Source organism: Trachurus trachurus (genome assembly GCF_905171665.1).
Source record: "Trachurus trachurus genome assembly, chromosome: 2".
Taxonomy (NCBI): domain Eukaryota; kingdom Metazoa; phylum Chordata; class Actinopteri; order Carangiformes; family Carangidae; genus Trachurus; species Trachurus trachurus.
In genome coordinates this window covers 7,247,210-7,264,352 of record NC_139914.1, presented here as the reverse complement: position 1 = coordinate 7,264,352, position 17,143 = coordinate 7,247,210, and the positions used below count along the sequence as shown (strand labels likewise).

General features: G+C 44.6%; 1 protein-coding gene and 1 long non-coding RNA gene across 3 annotated transcripts; both read left to right on the top strand.

Annotated features, from left to right (window-relative positions):
- Positions 1-1,346: 1,346 nt before the first annotated feature.
- Positions 1,347-13,160, top strand: jam2a (junctional adhesion molecule 2a). Its single transcript, XM_083985160.1, has 10 exons — positions 1,347-1,803; positions 6,435-6,500; positions 6,637-6,747; positions 7,598-7,747; positions 7,846-8,033; positions 8,351-8,453; positions 8,904-9,011; positions 9,159-9,174; positions 11,979-12,012; positions 12,247-13,160. Exons 1-10 carry the CDS (start codon positions 1,755-1,757, stop codon positions 12,283-12,285), a joined length of 864 nt encoding a protein of 287 aa, XP_083841286.1. The 5' UTR covers positions 1,347-1,754; the 3' UTR covers positions 12,286-13,160.
- A 570-nt stretch (positions 13,161-13,730) lies between these two features.
- Positions 13,731-17,100, top strand: LOC310995759. Of its 2 annotated transcripts, none has more exons than XR_014595847.1 (5): positions 13,731-13,781; positions 15,871-15,944; positions 16,337-16,400; positions 16,496-16,568; positions 16,876-17,100. It is a non-coding gene; the product is annotated as an uncharacterized lncRNA (long non-coding RNA). The 2 variants fall into 2 exon arrangements; XR_014595848.1 differs by having other exon boundaries at positions 13,734-13,781; positions 16,334-16,400.
- Positions 17,101-17,143: the final 43 nt, after the last annotated feature.

The following is a 17,143-nucleotide window of genomic DNA, read 5'->3' as shown; positions in this document are numbered from 1 at the left end:
CCACAGATAAAGGCCCAAACTCTTCCAAAATACTTCTCTTGAGTTATTATCTGCTAATGGCGCAGTTGTGATAATTGATCAGTGGATAAGTTATAACAAATGTCAGAGGAGCCGCTCCCTCCCACGACACCAGAGCAAATCCATTTCTCTCAAAGTAATTATCATTAGCCTCCTACATTTTCTGTTATCCAGACAAAGATCAGGCGCTGAATCCATATTCTCTTTTTGGCCTTGAGTGCATGTGTGTGTGTGTGTCAGGCTCCCCTTCATCTCATAAGCCTTTAATTCTTGCGGAGTCGGAGCACAGCATCTTGATCCAAGGCTAAACACGGTTTTGTCATCCTTTTGCTCTTTTGAGTCAGAATACAGTTGCTGTGATTACACTGTATCCTGCAACATCTACTGGATATATTTATATTCATATGGAAAGTGATGATTTAATGAGGGCAGGATGTTGTTTGGGGATAATTCAGCTTCACACTGAGCTTTAGAGGCTCATTGAAGTGGTGGATGTAACTTTTTGAACTTGTTTGCACAGTCACCACCACTCCTCTCCTTTCCAAGCTGTCTCTATCTGTCTCTATATGTTTCCTTTGCATCTCTGCAACACTCTCTATACCCTTCATAAAAGCTTTCTATTTATAAGTTGAGGCAGTATGAAGAGCACATTTATGTTTTTATTCAGCCATTACCAGAGGAAAATGTCCATATCATATGATTGTGGGGTTTCCCAACCTATGGCAACCCAAAAGTTGCTTTTATTAATAGATTATTAATCATCTGTAAAGTGTTGATGAATTATTTGCCATTCTTTAATGGAGCCATTAAGCATTACAACTGCAGGCTGTTAGTCTGATTCACCTTCCCATCAGACCTGCAGCAGTGTGTGTGTGTGTGTGATAACTGTGGCTCACGTTTGTTGTTGAGTTGTCAAGCAGTTGTGAAATGATTAGAATCAGGTCACGAGGAGTCACTTTGGAGGGAAATCTGGATTTAAAGGTCCAGATGTCGCTTAAAACGATGTTTGGATTAAACTATGTGCTTCAATAAAATAGGGAGAGAAAAAAAAAAAAGAATAAAGCCCGGGGTCAAACCGGGTCCGGCTGCAGCTGAGCTCCGTCGCTGCCACACCTTGTTGCCCTGCCCAGTTGACTCCCGTTATGTGGCCATTTGGCAGTGCAGTGCGCGTCTTGGACACGGCGCTGCGCTCTCGGCGCTCCGCTTCGTCTGAAAGCAACACACACCCCGCCTCCCCTCCTCCTCCCCCCTCCCTCCCTCCCCATTCCCTCTCTCCCTCCCTCCACCTCCATCTCCAACCTGAGCCAGATCCGACACCGCACAGCGAAGAGCAGCGAGCACGTTCATCCGCGTCTCTGTCGGGGTTAGTTCACCGAGGCTCCGCTCTCCTCCTCCGGACACCGGTGTCTCCTGCTCATTACCGGACCCTGTCCCTGTCCCTGTCCCCCCTCCTCTCCTCTCCTCTCCTCTCCTCGCCTCGTCCGTGCGTCCTGCTCATCAGCCCCGCCGTGCCAGCTGCTCCCTCCCGTGCCGTGCCGCGCCGCGCCGCGCCGGGGCAGTCCGGTCGCATTTTGCCCCGTAGAAGAGCAGTTGATTCCCCGGAAGCTGGATGAATTATCGGAGAGTTGTGAACAAGTGCAAGAAGAAGAAAGCAGCTGAGAGTGCGGATCTGCCTCCTCCTCCTCCTCGCTCCGTCCAGGGAAGAGAAGAAGACTCAGCCGGAGTTGTGGACGACAATGGAGGGGACGTCCCTGTGTCTTCCTATTGTTATTTTACTGATGCAATGTAAGTGGCGAGTGGAAAACGGTTTCATTTGGAGGAACCAACAGTTGCTCTGTGTGTTTCTGCTTTTCTGTCCAACTCTGGAAACAGCTGATTAAGCTTTAATGCATGTAGGCTAACTGACCTTTTTGATTTTATTCATGCTGATTGTGATGAGTCCTCTCAGAGAAGACACTTTTTCCCCACAAAGTTTTTTTTATTATTATTATTAATGGCAGTTTAATTGGATTATTTCTATAAAAAAAGGAGAGAAAAAAAACAACTCAGTACAGATCCTGGATCTTCATTTGGTTGATTCTGCTGTCGTGTTGTGTTGCTGTGTGGTTTCGTGACTGCTCCTGTGCGAGTGGGGCTGGGCTCCTACAAGTTGGCCCTATAGAAGTTGTTCTTGGACGGCTGCCAGCTCAGGGTGTAGGTGGCACCGGGTTGGACCAGGTTCTGGCAGGACAGATAGTGGATCTTTTTTTCTTTCTTTTTTTTGCATGAGGTCAGTTGTTGGAGAGCCACCAGAAACTTCAAGCTGTTTCTTTTTCTCTCTCTTATGTGACGAGGTGTTTTCACGGCAGGAGACTGAGCAAAGGGGGGAGAGAAAATAAAAATCCATGTTTAGACTTTTACAGTTTTTTTCTGCATGAATCCTGAGCGATGTGCAGGGAGAGAGAGAGAGAGTGTGTGTGTGTGTGTGGTGTAAATGGTGTCAGGACACCAGGGGAGCAGGAGCAGAGTGGGATGGATGTGATGAGACAGTGAGAGTGAGTGACGCACATTTTACTCTGTGTTGTCCATGTTTTGCCACCTGTCAGGCCACCAGGTCACGAGTTCACCGAGGTATATATATATATATATGTGTGTGTGTGTGTGTGTGTGTGTGTGTGTATATATGTGTGTATATCACTCATTCACTGATGGATCAACTGTTGGACAGAGCAGCATCAGATGTCCTGTGTGTGTGTGGACGGTATTGTCTAAAGACTTGATGTCCAAGGAGGAGAAACTTTGGGTGGATCTCTATGGCAAGAGATCTAACACCCCCCATCTCAACCTCACACACACACACATACATACACATACACACACACACACACATACACACACACATACACACCGTGCCTGACTGAGACAGCTGTTGCTCACAGGGTTACAGTGATACAGAGAGGCTTTGTTCAACCAGACACACACACACACACACACCAACACACACTCTGTCCTCCCTGTTTTTCCTCCGTACCCCCACAGCCTTGAAACGTGCGCACGCCGCCCACAATCACGTTATCTATATCACACAGGCAGACAGGACGTTTCCTGTGGGGGTCCATCTCCCATCTCCCCCCCCCCCCTCTCTCTCTCTCTCATTGGTTCCCTCTTAATTTGAATAAGTGCCTTAATTATTACTGCGCCGTGCTTTTGACCTCGGCACAGTCCTGGCAACACCCAGCTCGCTCTCTGTAACACTCTGTACGGACCTCGTAATGAGAGTAACGCTGCGTGCCAAGGAGTGAGCGTGCCACCTTTCTATTTTTTGCTCAGGCGAGGAAGGGGGTGGGGGGGGTGGGGGTGGCTGCCCCTGTGTGAGTTTAAGCTGTCGCAGGGTTTGGTTGATGTTTATGTCACTCACGACTTGTGTGTGCATGTGTGTGTGTGTTTTGACGCCTCAGGCTTCACGTTTCTGTCTGTCAGAGGCACAACAAGCCCCCAGCAGCAGCAGCAGCAGCAGTTTTAATCACCGTGGCGGCCGTATCTGATGCCGTAGTGGAGGATCACCAGAGACTTGTTTCTGAGAAGCACATGAAGAACTTCACCCAGTTCATTTTAGCAATTTTCTCCCACTGATTTCAGCAGAATCTGATTGATCGGGTCACGAGTTTTGCTTCTCACATGGTCTTAGATGCAGTGAGAGTGTACGTTTCCCCTTCACTCCCACCTGAATCTTTGGATGTGGTGCTCAGTCCGGACCACTGGCCACAGCCAAATGTGAAGCAGCTCATGATCGGCGCTCACAGCCAGTGCTGGCTGGAGGATAATCGGTCCAAGTCAGCTTAACTGGAATGAAACAGCTCTGTTTTACCAGATCCAACACTTTTCCTTAAAGATCCTACATTTACCCATAATGCCCTTGTCTGCGTGGACGTAAGACGTTGACATGTGTATAACCTGCATCTAAAATAACTGAGCCACACGTGCTGAAGTCACGTCCAGCAGACATTTGTCTCCGTCCAATTCTTGGACAAGCAGGCCTTTTCTTTTGAAAGGGATAGTTCAACATTTTGGCAAATTCACCTATTGCCATAATACCTCTAGTCGTAGGGGTACGTTCAATTGTACTATTATTACATAGCGTGGTGAATGTGCAGGTCAAAACGTCCCCACAAGAAAATTTTGGAGTTGTTGGATTGTGTATTTGATGAGTTTGATGAGGGATAGGAGACCAGTAGGCTACCATTCACCTCCATTGTGTTCGCTGAGCAGCTCACGTCTCTGAACCGCTGATCTCAAAACAACATGCACCGATAATTAAAGGTAATGAACCTACGCCTATGACTATAGGAGTTATGGCAATAGGCAAATTTGCCAAAAATGTTGAACTATCCCTTTAACACCATGTGAACATTACCCACCATGCAGTTGTGAAATGATCTGAACAGGCCATGTGTTCATTGTCTGCCTCGACGCCTCTGTAGTTAATTGAGGCCATCGGAGTTGACAGTGCAGCAGTAGCGGAGCTCGGCACGGCGGGCAGCGGGCAGCGGGCCGCCGCACATGGGGATGCTAAGCTTTGCTCGCTTTTTTTGGTGTGTGTGTGTGTTACTGTATGTGTTAGTGTGTGTGTCAGTGGGTACAGTGTTTTAAGTGCAGGCATGTTGTCAGCCCTGCTACATCTCCTGTTCCTCAAAGAGACACCCTTCAAGGCGGCGGCGGGACGGGTCTCACACTATGTGACAAGAGCCTCTTCCATTCACAGTCCCACTGTCTGAGAGGATCTCCCTCGCCTTCAGTCCCACTCTCTCTTTTATTCATGCTTCTGCGGGTCTCTCGTCCGCCCTCCACCAACCTCCACCCCTCCTCCTCCTCCCCACCCCACTCTCTCCTCCACTCCATTTCATTTGTATTCTATTCTTAGGGCCGCTCATCTCTCCTTTGTCGTTTATTCCCGTCTCTTTTTAATCTCATTGTATCTCCCTCCCTCGTCTTGTTCATCCTTTGGTGAGACAATGCTCCTCAGAGGGTGTCGAGGTACACAAGCCGAGGCAACGACGATAATCCTGTTACAGTGCCGCAAGTCGACACATGGCAGAGCGGAGGGGAAGAGCGGGCGTCTGGAGGGAGAGTGTGCAGTTTTAATTCACTTAGCTGAAAAGTTTGACCGGGCAGAGCTGGTGTGAATTGAGCCAACTTTGAGAAAAGCTTTTTAAAAGAAAAAAAAAAAACCCAAGCGTGCATTATGCTGCATTTGGCAGATGACATTATTATTGTAGAGGCTTTTGTTTATTTAAAAGCCACATTAAAAATAGCTGCCATCGAAGGAAATAAGAGGAGAGAGGCCGTGCAAACTCCAGTTTGTATAGCCGTCCAACATGGCCGTCTTCCTGTTCTTTTTCACGCTTCCTGTCCTTTGTCTCAGCTTTGCCCTTCATTCTTTCATAACACCACCCCTCCCTTCACCGGGAAAATCTTCTGTAACTGGCCGTAATGTAGAAACAATGGGCGAACCCAGGATGTTATAGACAAACAGGAAACCGAGGAACTGACTAAATCCAGTATACATGTTTTTTTAGAGCTGAGTTGTTAGATTTCAATCTGGGTGTGTCTGTGTGTGAGTCAGCTTGCGTGCAGGATGAGTTAATGGATTCAGTTCCTCAAGAATATGTGAAGGTGACGCCTTCATTACACCGAATTAGAAGTTTGCAGGAAGTTTTCCGTCGCTTTTAAAGCTCGGAGCAGGAATCCCTGAGGCCCATCCAACATTTATCATGCCATTTCACAAATGTTCCCCTTTTTCTCTTAATTTGCAGACTTTAGGGAGACGTTGAGCGGCCGTGTGCGTGTTGTTTCCCATCCGTCTCTCCACCACAGTTCACCTGCGTTCACAAACAGGACGACCGGACAATAATCCCAGCCTGTAAACCAATCAGCGCACAGGAAATGTTGCTCCTTGTTTCCCCTTCCTGTTTAGACGCTTGTATCAGTGACACACAGAAAGTTGCGGGGTCAGCCGTGCCGTGCCGTCGGCCGCCTCGGCTAATATCCCCCCCTCATACATCAGGTTAATCTGGACAAGCTGCTGGTGAGCCGCCGGGGCGACCTCGTCCTAACCTGTGCTTTAATAAACATACGGCGGTGCTGCTCCTTAACCCCGCAGGATTAAAGCGGAGGAGGGAGTAATCCTGCCCTCACCTCAGATCTCCTGGAGAAAGCCTCGGTCCGCCTCACACTGATGCCTCTGCCTCTGACAGCGCAGCCCAAAGACGGCCATTAAGCATTCTCCTCTTGCAGCGTGGAGCACTTCACCCAATTCACCTTGCCCCCTTAATGGATGACGAGAGATATTACGTTCAGAACGGCTCTCAACCTACCTTTTTTTTCTTTATCTAATCTCTCTTTCTCTCTGCCTTCTTCTCCCTCTCCCCCTCCCCCAGGTTCCCCCTCTGTCCCTGTGACCGTCTCCAGCGCCCGACACAAGGTGGAGGCGCGCGAGTTCACAGGTGAGGCAGGAAAAACCAAAAAAAAGCAGCTCATCTGTCTCACACAATAATAAACGCTATAAATAGACCCAAGCTGTTGAAAGGAATAAACACGTTTCTGCTTGTTGTTGTGTTATAAATATCTCTCTTTTTTCAGATGCGGTGCTGTCCTGCACGTTCCGCACGGAGAAGGACCAGAACCCGCGCATCGAGTGGAAGAAGAAGGGCAAAGATGTTTCCTTCATGTACTATGATGGACACTTTAGAGGTGAGAAAGCAGCCAGTCCCTCTTTATCCCCGCCGTGACACACACAGGGCATTTGTTTTAATCAGCTTGCGGTGCCAGCTGGAGAGGGGTTTGAGAAAACACCACTCTGATAGGTCGGGACGGGAGCGGCGGATCTACCGTGAGAGAGGCGTTTTAGCTCAACGTGTGAAATAGAAGCTCGCCTGGTTGTGGATTTAATGGGTGAAATAAATAAAGAATAGCACAGTCTCTTGTGTAGACGGAGGAGTTGCCCTGACAGTTTTCCCCCCAAACAACGTCAAGGCTTTTGAAAAATGCCTCCAACCCATCACCTCCGCTCCACTTCACATCTTCCAAGTTTGCTCCAAAGGTGACGCCAATAAAGACTCAGAGCTTTGACAATGGGAGACGGGAGCTGCTTGCAGCAACTAAACTCGTGTAAAGTCTCATCCCTGAAACTTTCTCTGGGCCACATTCACCAGTCAGGGCGCTCCGGGGCAACACGCGATAAACCAACCCCTGTATCCTGCTGCTTGACATGTTCGAGGTTCAGAACCAGGTCGGGAGCTTTTCACAGGGAGATTTACATTGAAGTTTACATTGCATTAAAGATTCTTCTCTTGCAAAAACCCTTAAAAAAACATGTTTTTGTATGAATCATTTGGTGAAATGATGTCCAAATGCAGCATCAGAATGTACTATATGCTATGGACAGATGTATCTCAATATTGTATGATGAAACGTGCCTAGTGATACCAGTCTTAAGTGGCAGTAATGTTAATTATAGATGAAAACATGCCAACTGCACATCCGCTGCACCAGCGTTCAGGACATGTCCTCCTCTCCCTGACTCTCTCTTCTCTGCCCTCAGGTCCGTTTGAAGGTCGTGCGACCATCGACGGGGCCACGGTGACGCTGCAGAGGGTGACTCAGGAGGACGCCGGGGAGTACCGCTGTGAGATCAGCGCTCCTCTGGACTCTGTCAGCCTGGGCGAGACCAACGTGACACTGAAAGTCCTGGGTAAGACTGACAGGCTGTGATTTAAAAAAAGAAACGCTTGTCAAACATTTGATGTCTTACTTTGGTTTCTGTGCTTCTGACTCTGTGTTTTCCTCCAGTGCCCCCCCACACCCCGTCCTGCGAAATCCCCAGCTCGGCGGTGACGGGCTCAGTGGTGCAGCTGCGCTGTAGAGACCAACAGAGCATCCCACCTGCTACATACACCTGGTTCAAGAACAACATGCCAATCAACGACCCCCGCCAGGCCAACGCCACCCTCAAAATCAACACACACACAGGAGTACTGGTGAGAGAGAGTGCATGTGTGTGTGTGTGTGTGTGTGTGTGGATAAGAACGATGAGGAAGGATGGCGTGTGTGTTGGAGAACGCTTTACACTGTCTCCCTGCAGTAACGTGTTATTTAAGGAAGCAAACAGAGCTGCTTCTGTCAACTTCTGTGCAAAGTGCTGCTTCCTCTGGTTTGATAATACGTAGCGTTTCTGAGAACCGCTCAAGGACACTTCAGCAGAATAAATGCTCTAACTGGAGCCATTTAAAAGCCACGCTCTGTCTAAAAACAGGTATAAAAGTTTCCCTCCATCCTCTCTTGTCTGTGTTTGCAGGAGTTCAGAGCCGTAGCCAAAGAGGACACGGGCCGGTACAGCTGCCTGGCGTCCAACGGGGTGGGAACACCCAAGATGTGCGAGGGCAAGCACATGACAATAGGTGTGTGTATTTGTCCGGATATGTGTGTTTGTGTTTTTTTTTTCCTCCACTCTTCATCCGGCCTCTTCCCCCCTCACCTTTCAGACCTGGACTAAATCAGAGATGCAGTGGAGAGGAAGAGATTCACTTAACTTATTCCACCCTGCTTCTGAAATCTTGTGTCATTTAAGGACAAACTACGGTTTTAAATGACGCCATTATGTGGAGCTTCCTAATAAATTCTTTAATATGCTCTAGGTTAATGCACGCATCCGTTTTCTGCACTTAGTAAATTACAGGAAATATCCCTGCAGCACAGGAGAAGGCATTAGACGGCGTTGCATTAAACATGGCCTTTGCTACTCACGTCGATGTTTGCAGATTTTTTACAATACGTCTGTTTGGAATATTGATTAAATATTTACCACTTCATATTGGAAATGGATCATAATGACTGTGTCTCTCTTCCAGAGGACGTTAACGTGACGGCGGTGGTGGCGGTGGTGGTGGTGGTCTGCCTGCTGGTGCTGATCTGCAGCTGCGGGGGATTCGTCCTGCACCGCAACGGCTTCTTCAGCCGTAGGTTCCACTTCCACTTCCACTTCCACTCTGCTCTTGTTTGAACAGTGCATCACTTAATAGAGATATTGTTTTTTTTATTCTCTCTCTGAAATAAATTGACTTTTACTGTTCCTTCTTGCATGGTGCTCCTGACTCATCCATCAGCAGGACACAGAGGAAGGTAAGAGCTCTGTGATTGCATTAACATTGATGTGAAGCAACAGTCTAATACCCTCCACAGTGAAGGAGAGAGCCGGGAGGACGCTGGCTTGTTGTCTGCGTGTCTGCGTGCTGACTCAGGACTGTAAAGAGTGACAGCTGTGTCTAAATGTGTGTTTTGGAGCCACAGCAGCGCCTGTGTTTGTACTCATGCGGTGATGGGCACCAACAGATGTAGAAACCACGGGGGGAGGTTGTTTCTCTCTCTAATTGACTGTCACTTTGGGGCAGATGTACCTCTGTTGAAATCATGTCAAACTGTACCACGTAAAAAAAAAAAAACGCCGACAATTAAAGGGAGGAGAAATAAATCGGTGCCACATAATTATAGAATAATTACTGGCTGTTAATCAGCGCGGAGGAAAATATTGGCACCAGATTGAATTGCAAGCAATTAAACTGATTGGCTGGGTAATTTGAAATGGATTATTTAGATATCGAAGAGATGGAGGAATGAGATGGTGGCGTCACACTGGGATGTCAGAGCGATGCTGTGCGGTGCATTCACACACTAACTCTGGACGTTTTGATGCTCCAGTGTCCGTTGAGCCAGAAACCACAGAGACATAAATGCACCCCCCCCCCTCTATGTGACTGGACTAACTCACTCGACTTTGTTATTTGATTACTGGCTTGTTACGGCGCAGCCTTTGATGGAGAGTCGGCGAGGAGCTCTCCCTTGAAGCTGATGCGAAAGCTCTTTGTCTAGGTTGGAGTCTGATGCTTATCCCACTGAGCTAACTGGAGCTGTCAGTGTCAACTTCCTATTTATAGAGCGAGGCGTCTTCACAAAGACTCAAAGACAATGTGACATGATTTCTGATGCGCCAATAGTAGGCACAAGTTAACGGGGTGGGGATGCAGATCTAGGAGCAAAACAGTCTCCAGGAGTTAGAGAAATGTTACATCACGCTAAAGGCTGACTGCTGACTGTTTTATACACATAGCTGAAGAATGCATGTCTCTTTTTTCTAGTTTTTATGAAGAAAACACAGGCAGGGCCGTCTCTTATTGAACACGTGTGATTTTTTTCTACTTAAAATGCTCCACTCAGTGTTTCTATAGGCGTTTGTGTGGACCAGTTTGCTTTAAAGGGACAGTTTGACAGTTTTGACTTGTTTTTGTGTGATGTCATCATGCATTTCCTGCAGTGGACTGTAATGAGCATCGATTAATCATTGTTTAGAGTCCATCCACTGCAGGTAATGCACCGATGTTGCATAACGTCACACAACCACGATTCAAAAACACACACACACACACACAGCTGCAGTAGAAACCAGGCACACAGGACTTGGACTATTAGATTTTATTTCTTATTTGGGTGTTGGATTGCTGCATGTGTTGGCTCACCACTTTACAGCGTTAAGCCCCTAAAAGGTGAATTTTGCATCTTTGTGGCTGTGATACTAGTGGTGTAAACTGTCCGTGTGATTTGTAGGCTCCGTGTTTGTAGAAACACGTCCCTGTTTGCAGGTTCACTGAATACTTTGACTTCTGTCTGTAAACTTTGCAAGTCTGTTTATTCAGATCCGAGTGTTGAAGTTGCACTGTAACACACTCTGTGTATAATGAAGCTTGAACACTGGGATCTGAATGTTTACAGAATCTCCAGTAAACCTGCAAACAGTGACCTGTGATAAATCAAAATGTGCAGAGTTTACAGAACCAGCATCACAGCGACAAAAGTACACCTGCATGAATAATTTAATATCACATACCAATAACTGCCCCCCCCTTTTCGGAGAAGCATGGTGTGCAGTGTGTGATGCCTTATTGACCCCGTTTTAAAGCCGACATGCTGGCCCCCCCACCACAGGTCCTTTTGGATCTCCCAGTGTCACGGTGCAGCCCACATCAGCAGCCAAACCCTGCACAGAACAGAGGACACGTGAGTGTGACGCATAGACGAGTGAACGGAAGATAATTAGAGTCTCGTCATAACTGAATCCCAAATTGCCAAACGGTGTCTTAAGGCTACTGTCCTGTTAGAAAGAAAGCTCAGACTCGGCTTCGTGTGATGTCAAGATAGTAAAAGGTTCATTTTCAACATGTTACACAAAGCTGGATTGAATTCAGTGCTGTTTTTATCAGCTCATTGGAACCTTTGAGTGTTTATGTTGGGTGTTGAACTTGTGATCAGACAAAATCAGACTCAAAACCCAAACATGCAGTCGCCTGTGTGAATGTATGTACACATGTGGAAAAAAAAAAAAACACAACCCTATTGACCATCTTTTTCTGAGCTTCATCAGTGTCTCTGCTCTTTCCTGCATGCATGAGACAAAATAAATTAGCTTAGCATAAAGACTGGAAACGGGTGGAAACAGCTAGCCTAGCTCTACAACAGCACAAAGCTCAATAATTAATATATTATATTTAGTTTATTTTGTCTGACAGGGCAGTAGATGCTGTCCTTTAAGTATTTAACAGCGTTTTACAATTTTGGATTCACCTGTGTACAAGTGTCTTATTATTTTGTCCCCATACTGACCACTGAAGGACCAGTGACTTGTATATACGCTGACATATTTAAAGTACATTTGTAGCTATGAATAGAGAGAGGACGACTGTGAGGTTTACTTAATGTCCCTCTCTCTGCCTCTGTCCCCTCTTTCTACCCAGTGGGAGGTTTGCCATGTATGATGTGCATTATTTATGCAGGGCAAGATATGACTCAGGATACAGCTGTCTGCCTCGACTTTCTTCTCCTCTTTGTGACTGTGTCAAACTGTCTGATGCACTTACTATGTCTTTGTCTTTCAGGTCCAATGTCAACTATGTCCCCCCTCCCCAGGAAGTAAGTGTTTCTTTCTCTTTCTTCTTTGTTCTACACCTCTTTCTCTCTCTCTCTCATGTTGGGTACTGAGCACTGACAAGAGCTAAACGCTGACTTAAGCACAAGGAGGAATTGCTCTTATGAATGTTGCCGTGTTTTTGATTGAAGTCACCTGAAGGCATCACCGAGGGCCAGGAATCTGAAACGTTTAAGTCTAATGCTTCTTTTTTTTCTCTCTCTGTGTGCGTCCCACAGCCCCAAGATTTCAAACACACCCAATCATTCATGCTCTGAGAAGCTGGCCTTCCTTCCAGAGAAGATCACCCCTGTGATATGGTGCCAACACTGGATTCTCTGATTTCATTTCTCTCGCTCTGGACTCTGAATGAGCTCTTGATCTTATGCTACATGCTAATTGCAATCTTCCTCCTCTACGGCTCCTCTCTGGATGTGGGTGGTGACAAGCAAATCTGCAAGGCTTCTTTACTCTCTTGCTTTGCTGTGTGGTTCGCATCTGTCATTGACGTTTTTCTGCTCTTGTGGGGATTAAGTACAGTTTCACGGCACTCTGCTCCCCCCTGTTGGTCACATGGTGACAATCCAGGGACCAGCGGAGACTTAACACACTTTAATTCCCTCTGCAGGCCAATTATTCAACTCTTTTTCTTTTACCAAAGACTGATTGTTTAATTTAAGTGATTTATATTTAATTGAATCATCACAAGGGATTTGTCTTTAAAGCAATAGGGAAGGAATTTCAATCTATTCCAACATAAATGCAGTTTACCTCAGCCAACATTTTTGTCTTCTGTAAACTCTGTGGCCCCGCGGCTTCCCAAGGGCCACAGAGCCACAAAACAACACACAAGCAGTGAGACAAAGCCAGTCCAGGAGATCAGGAAGCCACTCCAGCCAATTCTACTGAGACCAACCCCATTCCATCCCAATGTGCCTGCATGGTCTTTTTTATATATAAATATAAATATATATATTCCTTGTGCCTTTTTAATTTGTCTGTCATTTATCTATGGATCACAGTTTTTTGTAAAGAACTTGCCTTACTTTTTTCTGTCTTTATATTTTTGTGCCACTGTTGATCAATGTTTATCAGAACCGGAGTGTCTGTTTTTAGACTGTGTGAATGAATTGTTCAGAGTTTTATTTGAATGGTGTATCAGTAATAAAGTTTTTCTATTCAAAAACCACACTGCTGTTGTTATTGTTAACATAACACAGATAATAAACCACAGTAATAATGTCTATTATCTGCTACTTTATAGCTACTTCTACATTGATTTGATTCACATTAATAATACTAAATAAAATCAATAACAAATATACAAGTCATTTAAAATAGTCCAACACCTGCTGATTTTTATTTTTATATTATATTTATATAATCTTTTTTTTTTTTAACTGAACACTAGCATTAGACTCTTCATGGGATTATGATTAAAAAACATAGGTTATGTTATCATGTGTAAGTCATGTATAACGGCCCGAAAAACGGGATATGAGTCGTTTCCGTTTTCTGATTATGAAACGAAACCGGGAAACACATGATTGTAGATGCTGTGCTCCTGAATGGGAATTGTTATCGTAATTCCCGATTCCCATTCAGGAGCACAGCACCTTCAATCAGTTGGAAAAACAGAAATCCAACCTCTTCACCTCCAGGTGTCGCTGTCAAAGCTGCAGCAGCTTCCGCTTCACTTCCTGTCCCACGTGTGTGAAGTAAACAGACAACCTGAAGATCACCTGAGTCTACGAGAACTTCGCTCCAAGTCTCTGTAAGTGCGATAAAACTTTCACTAAACTGACGAGCAAAGTTTATGAAGAAGCTGTTGAAGCTGCAGAGACGTGATGACGTAGAAAGAGACGTTTGAATCCGCTCCGTGTGTCCATGGTAACAGAGACAGCAGCTAGCTTAGCGGCTAACAGCTAACTGGTACTAGCAGGTGAAACAGGAAGTGTGAGTGTGTGATACTAAAACTTTTAACATTGAGTGTTTTCATGTGAGGAATATGATTTAATTTCTAGACTTTTAGATCAGTGTCCAATGAGAAATGAATGATTTGATTAGAAACATGTTGAAATGTCCTCAGAATGAACCAGACACTGTAGTAGGGAGGTTAAGCCCAAAAAATAGGCCTTTGACTTCAAGTCATGATGCAAAGGTCTCCTTTGGCATGGAAGTACCTTAGGGTCATACAAATAAATCTATCCTAAGACACAAGTGAGATCACACTTTGTATCCGAAATAAACACGCTTTTAAAATGCCTTTTTTTAATTGAGAGAATGCATGCTAAAAGCACATTCCATTTAGAATGTCCATATAAACTCGGGCAGATCCCTGATGCCTTCAGCTCCTGGACGTGATCTACAGCTTCTGAGACAACATGGAGCTGCTTGTGTGACAGGATATTGGGTTTTATTAATGTCAAAACATTAATAAAACTATACTGATACTGATTTGTTGAACATCAGACGGAGTGCAGCAAATATAGCCTACAAGTAGTTAAATAATAAGATGTAGGCTAATTGATATCACAGTGGTGTCAGGAAAGACCAATTAGCCAAATATTGTGTTGGTCAAAATATAGGTCTACCTATAACTAGTTACTGCTTGTGTATGTTGATTTAAAAAAGTTGAATTTACATGTATGACATGTGTTTGACCCATTCTGGGTCATATTAGAAGTCAACTTTAAGTCAAAGGAAAAATGTTTTTACTGTTCTCAAATGTAAAAATGGGTCACATTGGACCATCTAAGGCTTATATAACCTGATACTGAAATCATTTTACATTGTGCTCCTAAAGTAAACTAACAAAATGTTAGTGTAGAGCGCCCTAAATAAGCAATGTTCAGCTTTTATGTACATATAGGGAAGTTTAGGTTCGCAGCTCTCACATAAAGCATATGATTAGGACTGACTTATCTCACCTGCGCAGTATAGCTGGCTAAGATCCTCTCTTAGAGTAATGCTGAAACTGGTAAGCTTCATTATTTTGGTAGATTTTTACTTTTGTGAATGCTTGTTAATGCTCATCTTATCAATCTCATGATGTTACAGTATCTTTATTTCTTATTTCAAATTAGCCATAATGGAATGTCATGACTGGACTTTATGCTACTTATGTCAGTCCGCCCTACAAATTAAAAGCATTAGATCCCTGTTCATGTTACAAATAAGCTGTAGATAACATCCAGGAGCTGAAAACATTGTAGTTTATATGGACATTCTAAATGGAATGTGCTTTTAGCATGCGTTTTCTCAATTAAAAAAAGGCATTTTAAAAATGTGTTTATTTCGGATACAAAGTGTGATCTCACTTGTGTCTTAGGATAGATTTATTTGTATGACCCTAAGGTACTTCCATGCCAAAGGGGACCTTTGCATCATGACTTGAAGTCAAAAGTCGCTTAACCTCCCTACTACTGTGTAGTCTGTCATTTAACTTCGTATGGAAACAAAACACAGGTCTGAATATTCATTCATGTACTATTAAGAGTATTTATTTAGTATCTTTTTAATTAACATAGGATTTTATTTTGTATGCTTTTATTCTGAATGCTCAGATTTTTTTGCACTGCTTTTAATCTAGGAGCACACAATTTCATCTCGTGTACACCGTACAAGAAATGACAAATAAAAATCATTTGACCTTTGACCTTTACATACACGTAAATGTACGTATATATATTTGATATTATATGAAGCCTTATTAGCATTGTTTGTCCCTGTTCACTGACAAGTGTAATGTTTCCAGAGGTTTATTTGACATAAATGTAGAAAAGAAGCAGGAGAGTAAATGAAGACAGACAGAGACGCAGCAGCAGCCTCCATGTTCATCATCTCTGTCTCTTGTGACACAGACAGTCCCCGTGAGGACAAGCAGATCCGATGGAGTCTTCAGGACCTGGACGGAGCTGCAGGGAAAAGAGGAGAGGTGAGGACCAGACCAGACTTTGTGCTCTAACAGTATGCAGAGATGTATGTTAGTGTGTTCATGCAGACAGGCTGGATTGTTGACTTTGTACCTTTGTCTTTGAGTGACCACAGAACTAGATCATATGTTTACAGTTTAATTTCACTTTGTAGTAAAAAAAAGAAAAAACTACAGCTCCTTCATGTAAAAGCCTTTATTTTTAACACAACAATATTTGCATCAATACTTTTTTTCCAGCTAACAGTGTTTAATATTTTTTATCTGCATAGTGTCAGTGTGAAAATGAATAAGATTATTAACAGTAAAGTGTTTGTTTGTCAACTTTCAATGTAAACTGCAGGTTTTCTGTCATTTAAAACCAACCTGGTGTAATTCTATGCTTTGACCAGCAGATGGCGCCAAACCACCACTGGAGCCAGGAGTGAGCCACCTCAATGTTTCTGGATAAAACACAATGTAAGTGTGATTTGTAGCTGAACTGTTGCAGCTCAAACATTTCTAAATGTCAGGATGAGTGTGACTAAATGTTTTTTGTGTATGTGTTGTCCCAGGTGGAGAGTCAGAGGTGTTTGTGAACATCAGTGAAGATGAAGCAGGAGGAGCTGACTGACTGTCTGCACAGCAGTAAGAGCATTTCTTTATTTTATTAATGCTAGTTTGTTTTTCTGGGGTTTCATTTGGGACCTCATTGATGTGTAGCCATGTGTGTATTCAGTAGGTTTATATACGACCAGCTAACTGTACATACTGTAGCACTATGGTCAAAAATCCTTGTGTATATATTTGTTTAGTATGTATGTATAGGTATGCATGTTGTATCTGTTTTACCTTTACGTATGTATCAGATGCTGGTTTTGATATCACAACTTGTGTCTGTAGCTTATTTTTTACCTGCTTATGTATTTCTTGAACGTATCTGACTGTCACACAGACTCATTTACTCCAGATGTCTCCAATCTGGTGCTTAACGAGGTGACGTCCTCCAGGAAGGCGGAGCTGCTTCTCCATTGGCCGAGCACAGGTGTGTGCACTCCGGTCCTGATGAGCAGCTGCAGCGAGGAGCGGAGTCCTACAAATAGTCATTCAGCTTTTGGCGCGGCAGCGACAAGCGGCAGCAAGAAGGGGCAGCTAGACGATGCGACTTAGCCAACGCGACTTTGCCACACGAGACGGCGCCATGGGCGCAGCAACTCTTTGAC

Bases quoted from the DNA above. Each gene is read 5' to 3' on its own strand.
- jam2a (XM_083985160.1), top strand. From the start codon at position 1,755: ATGGAGGGGACGTCCCTGTGTCTTCCTATTGTTATTTTACTGATGCAA. The intron at 1,804-6,434 runs GTAAGTGGCGAG...CCCCTCCCCCAG, and splicing joins TGTTATTTTACTGATGCAAT to GTTCCCCCTCTGTCCCTGTG. The intron at 6,748-7,597 runs GTGAGAAAGCAG...CTCTGCCCTCAG, and splicing joins CTATGATGGACACTTTAGAG to GTCCGTTTGAAGGTCGTGCG.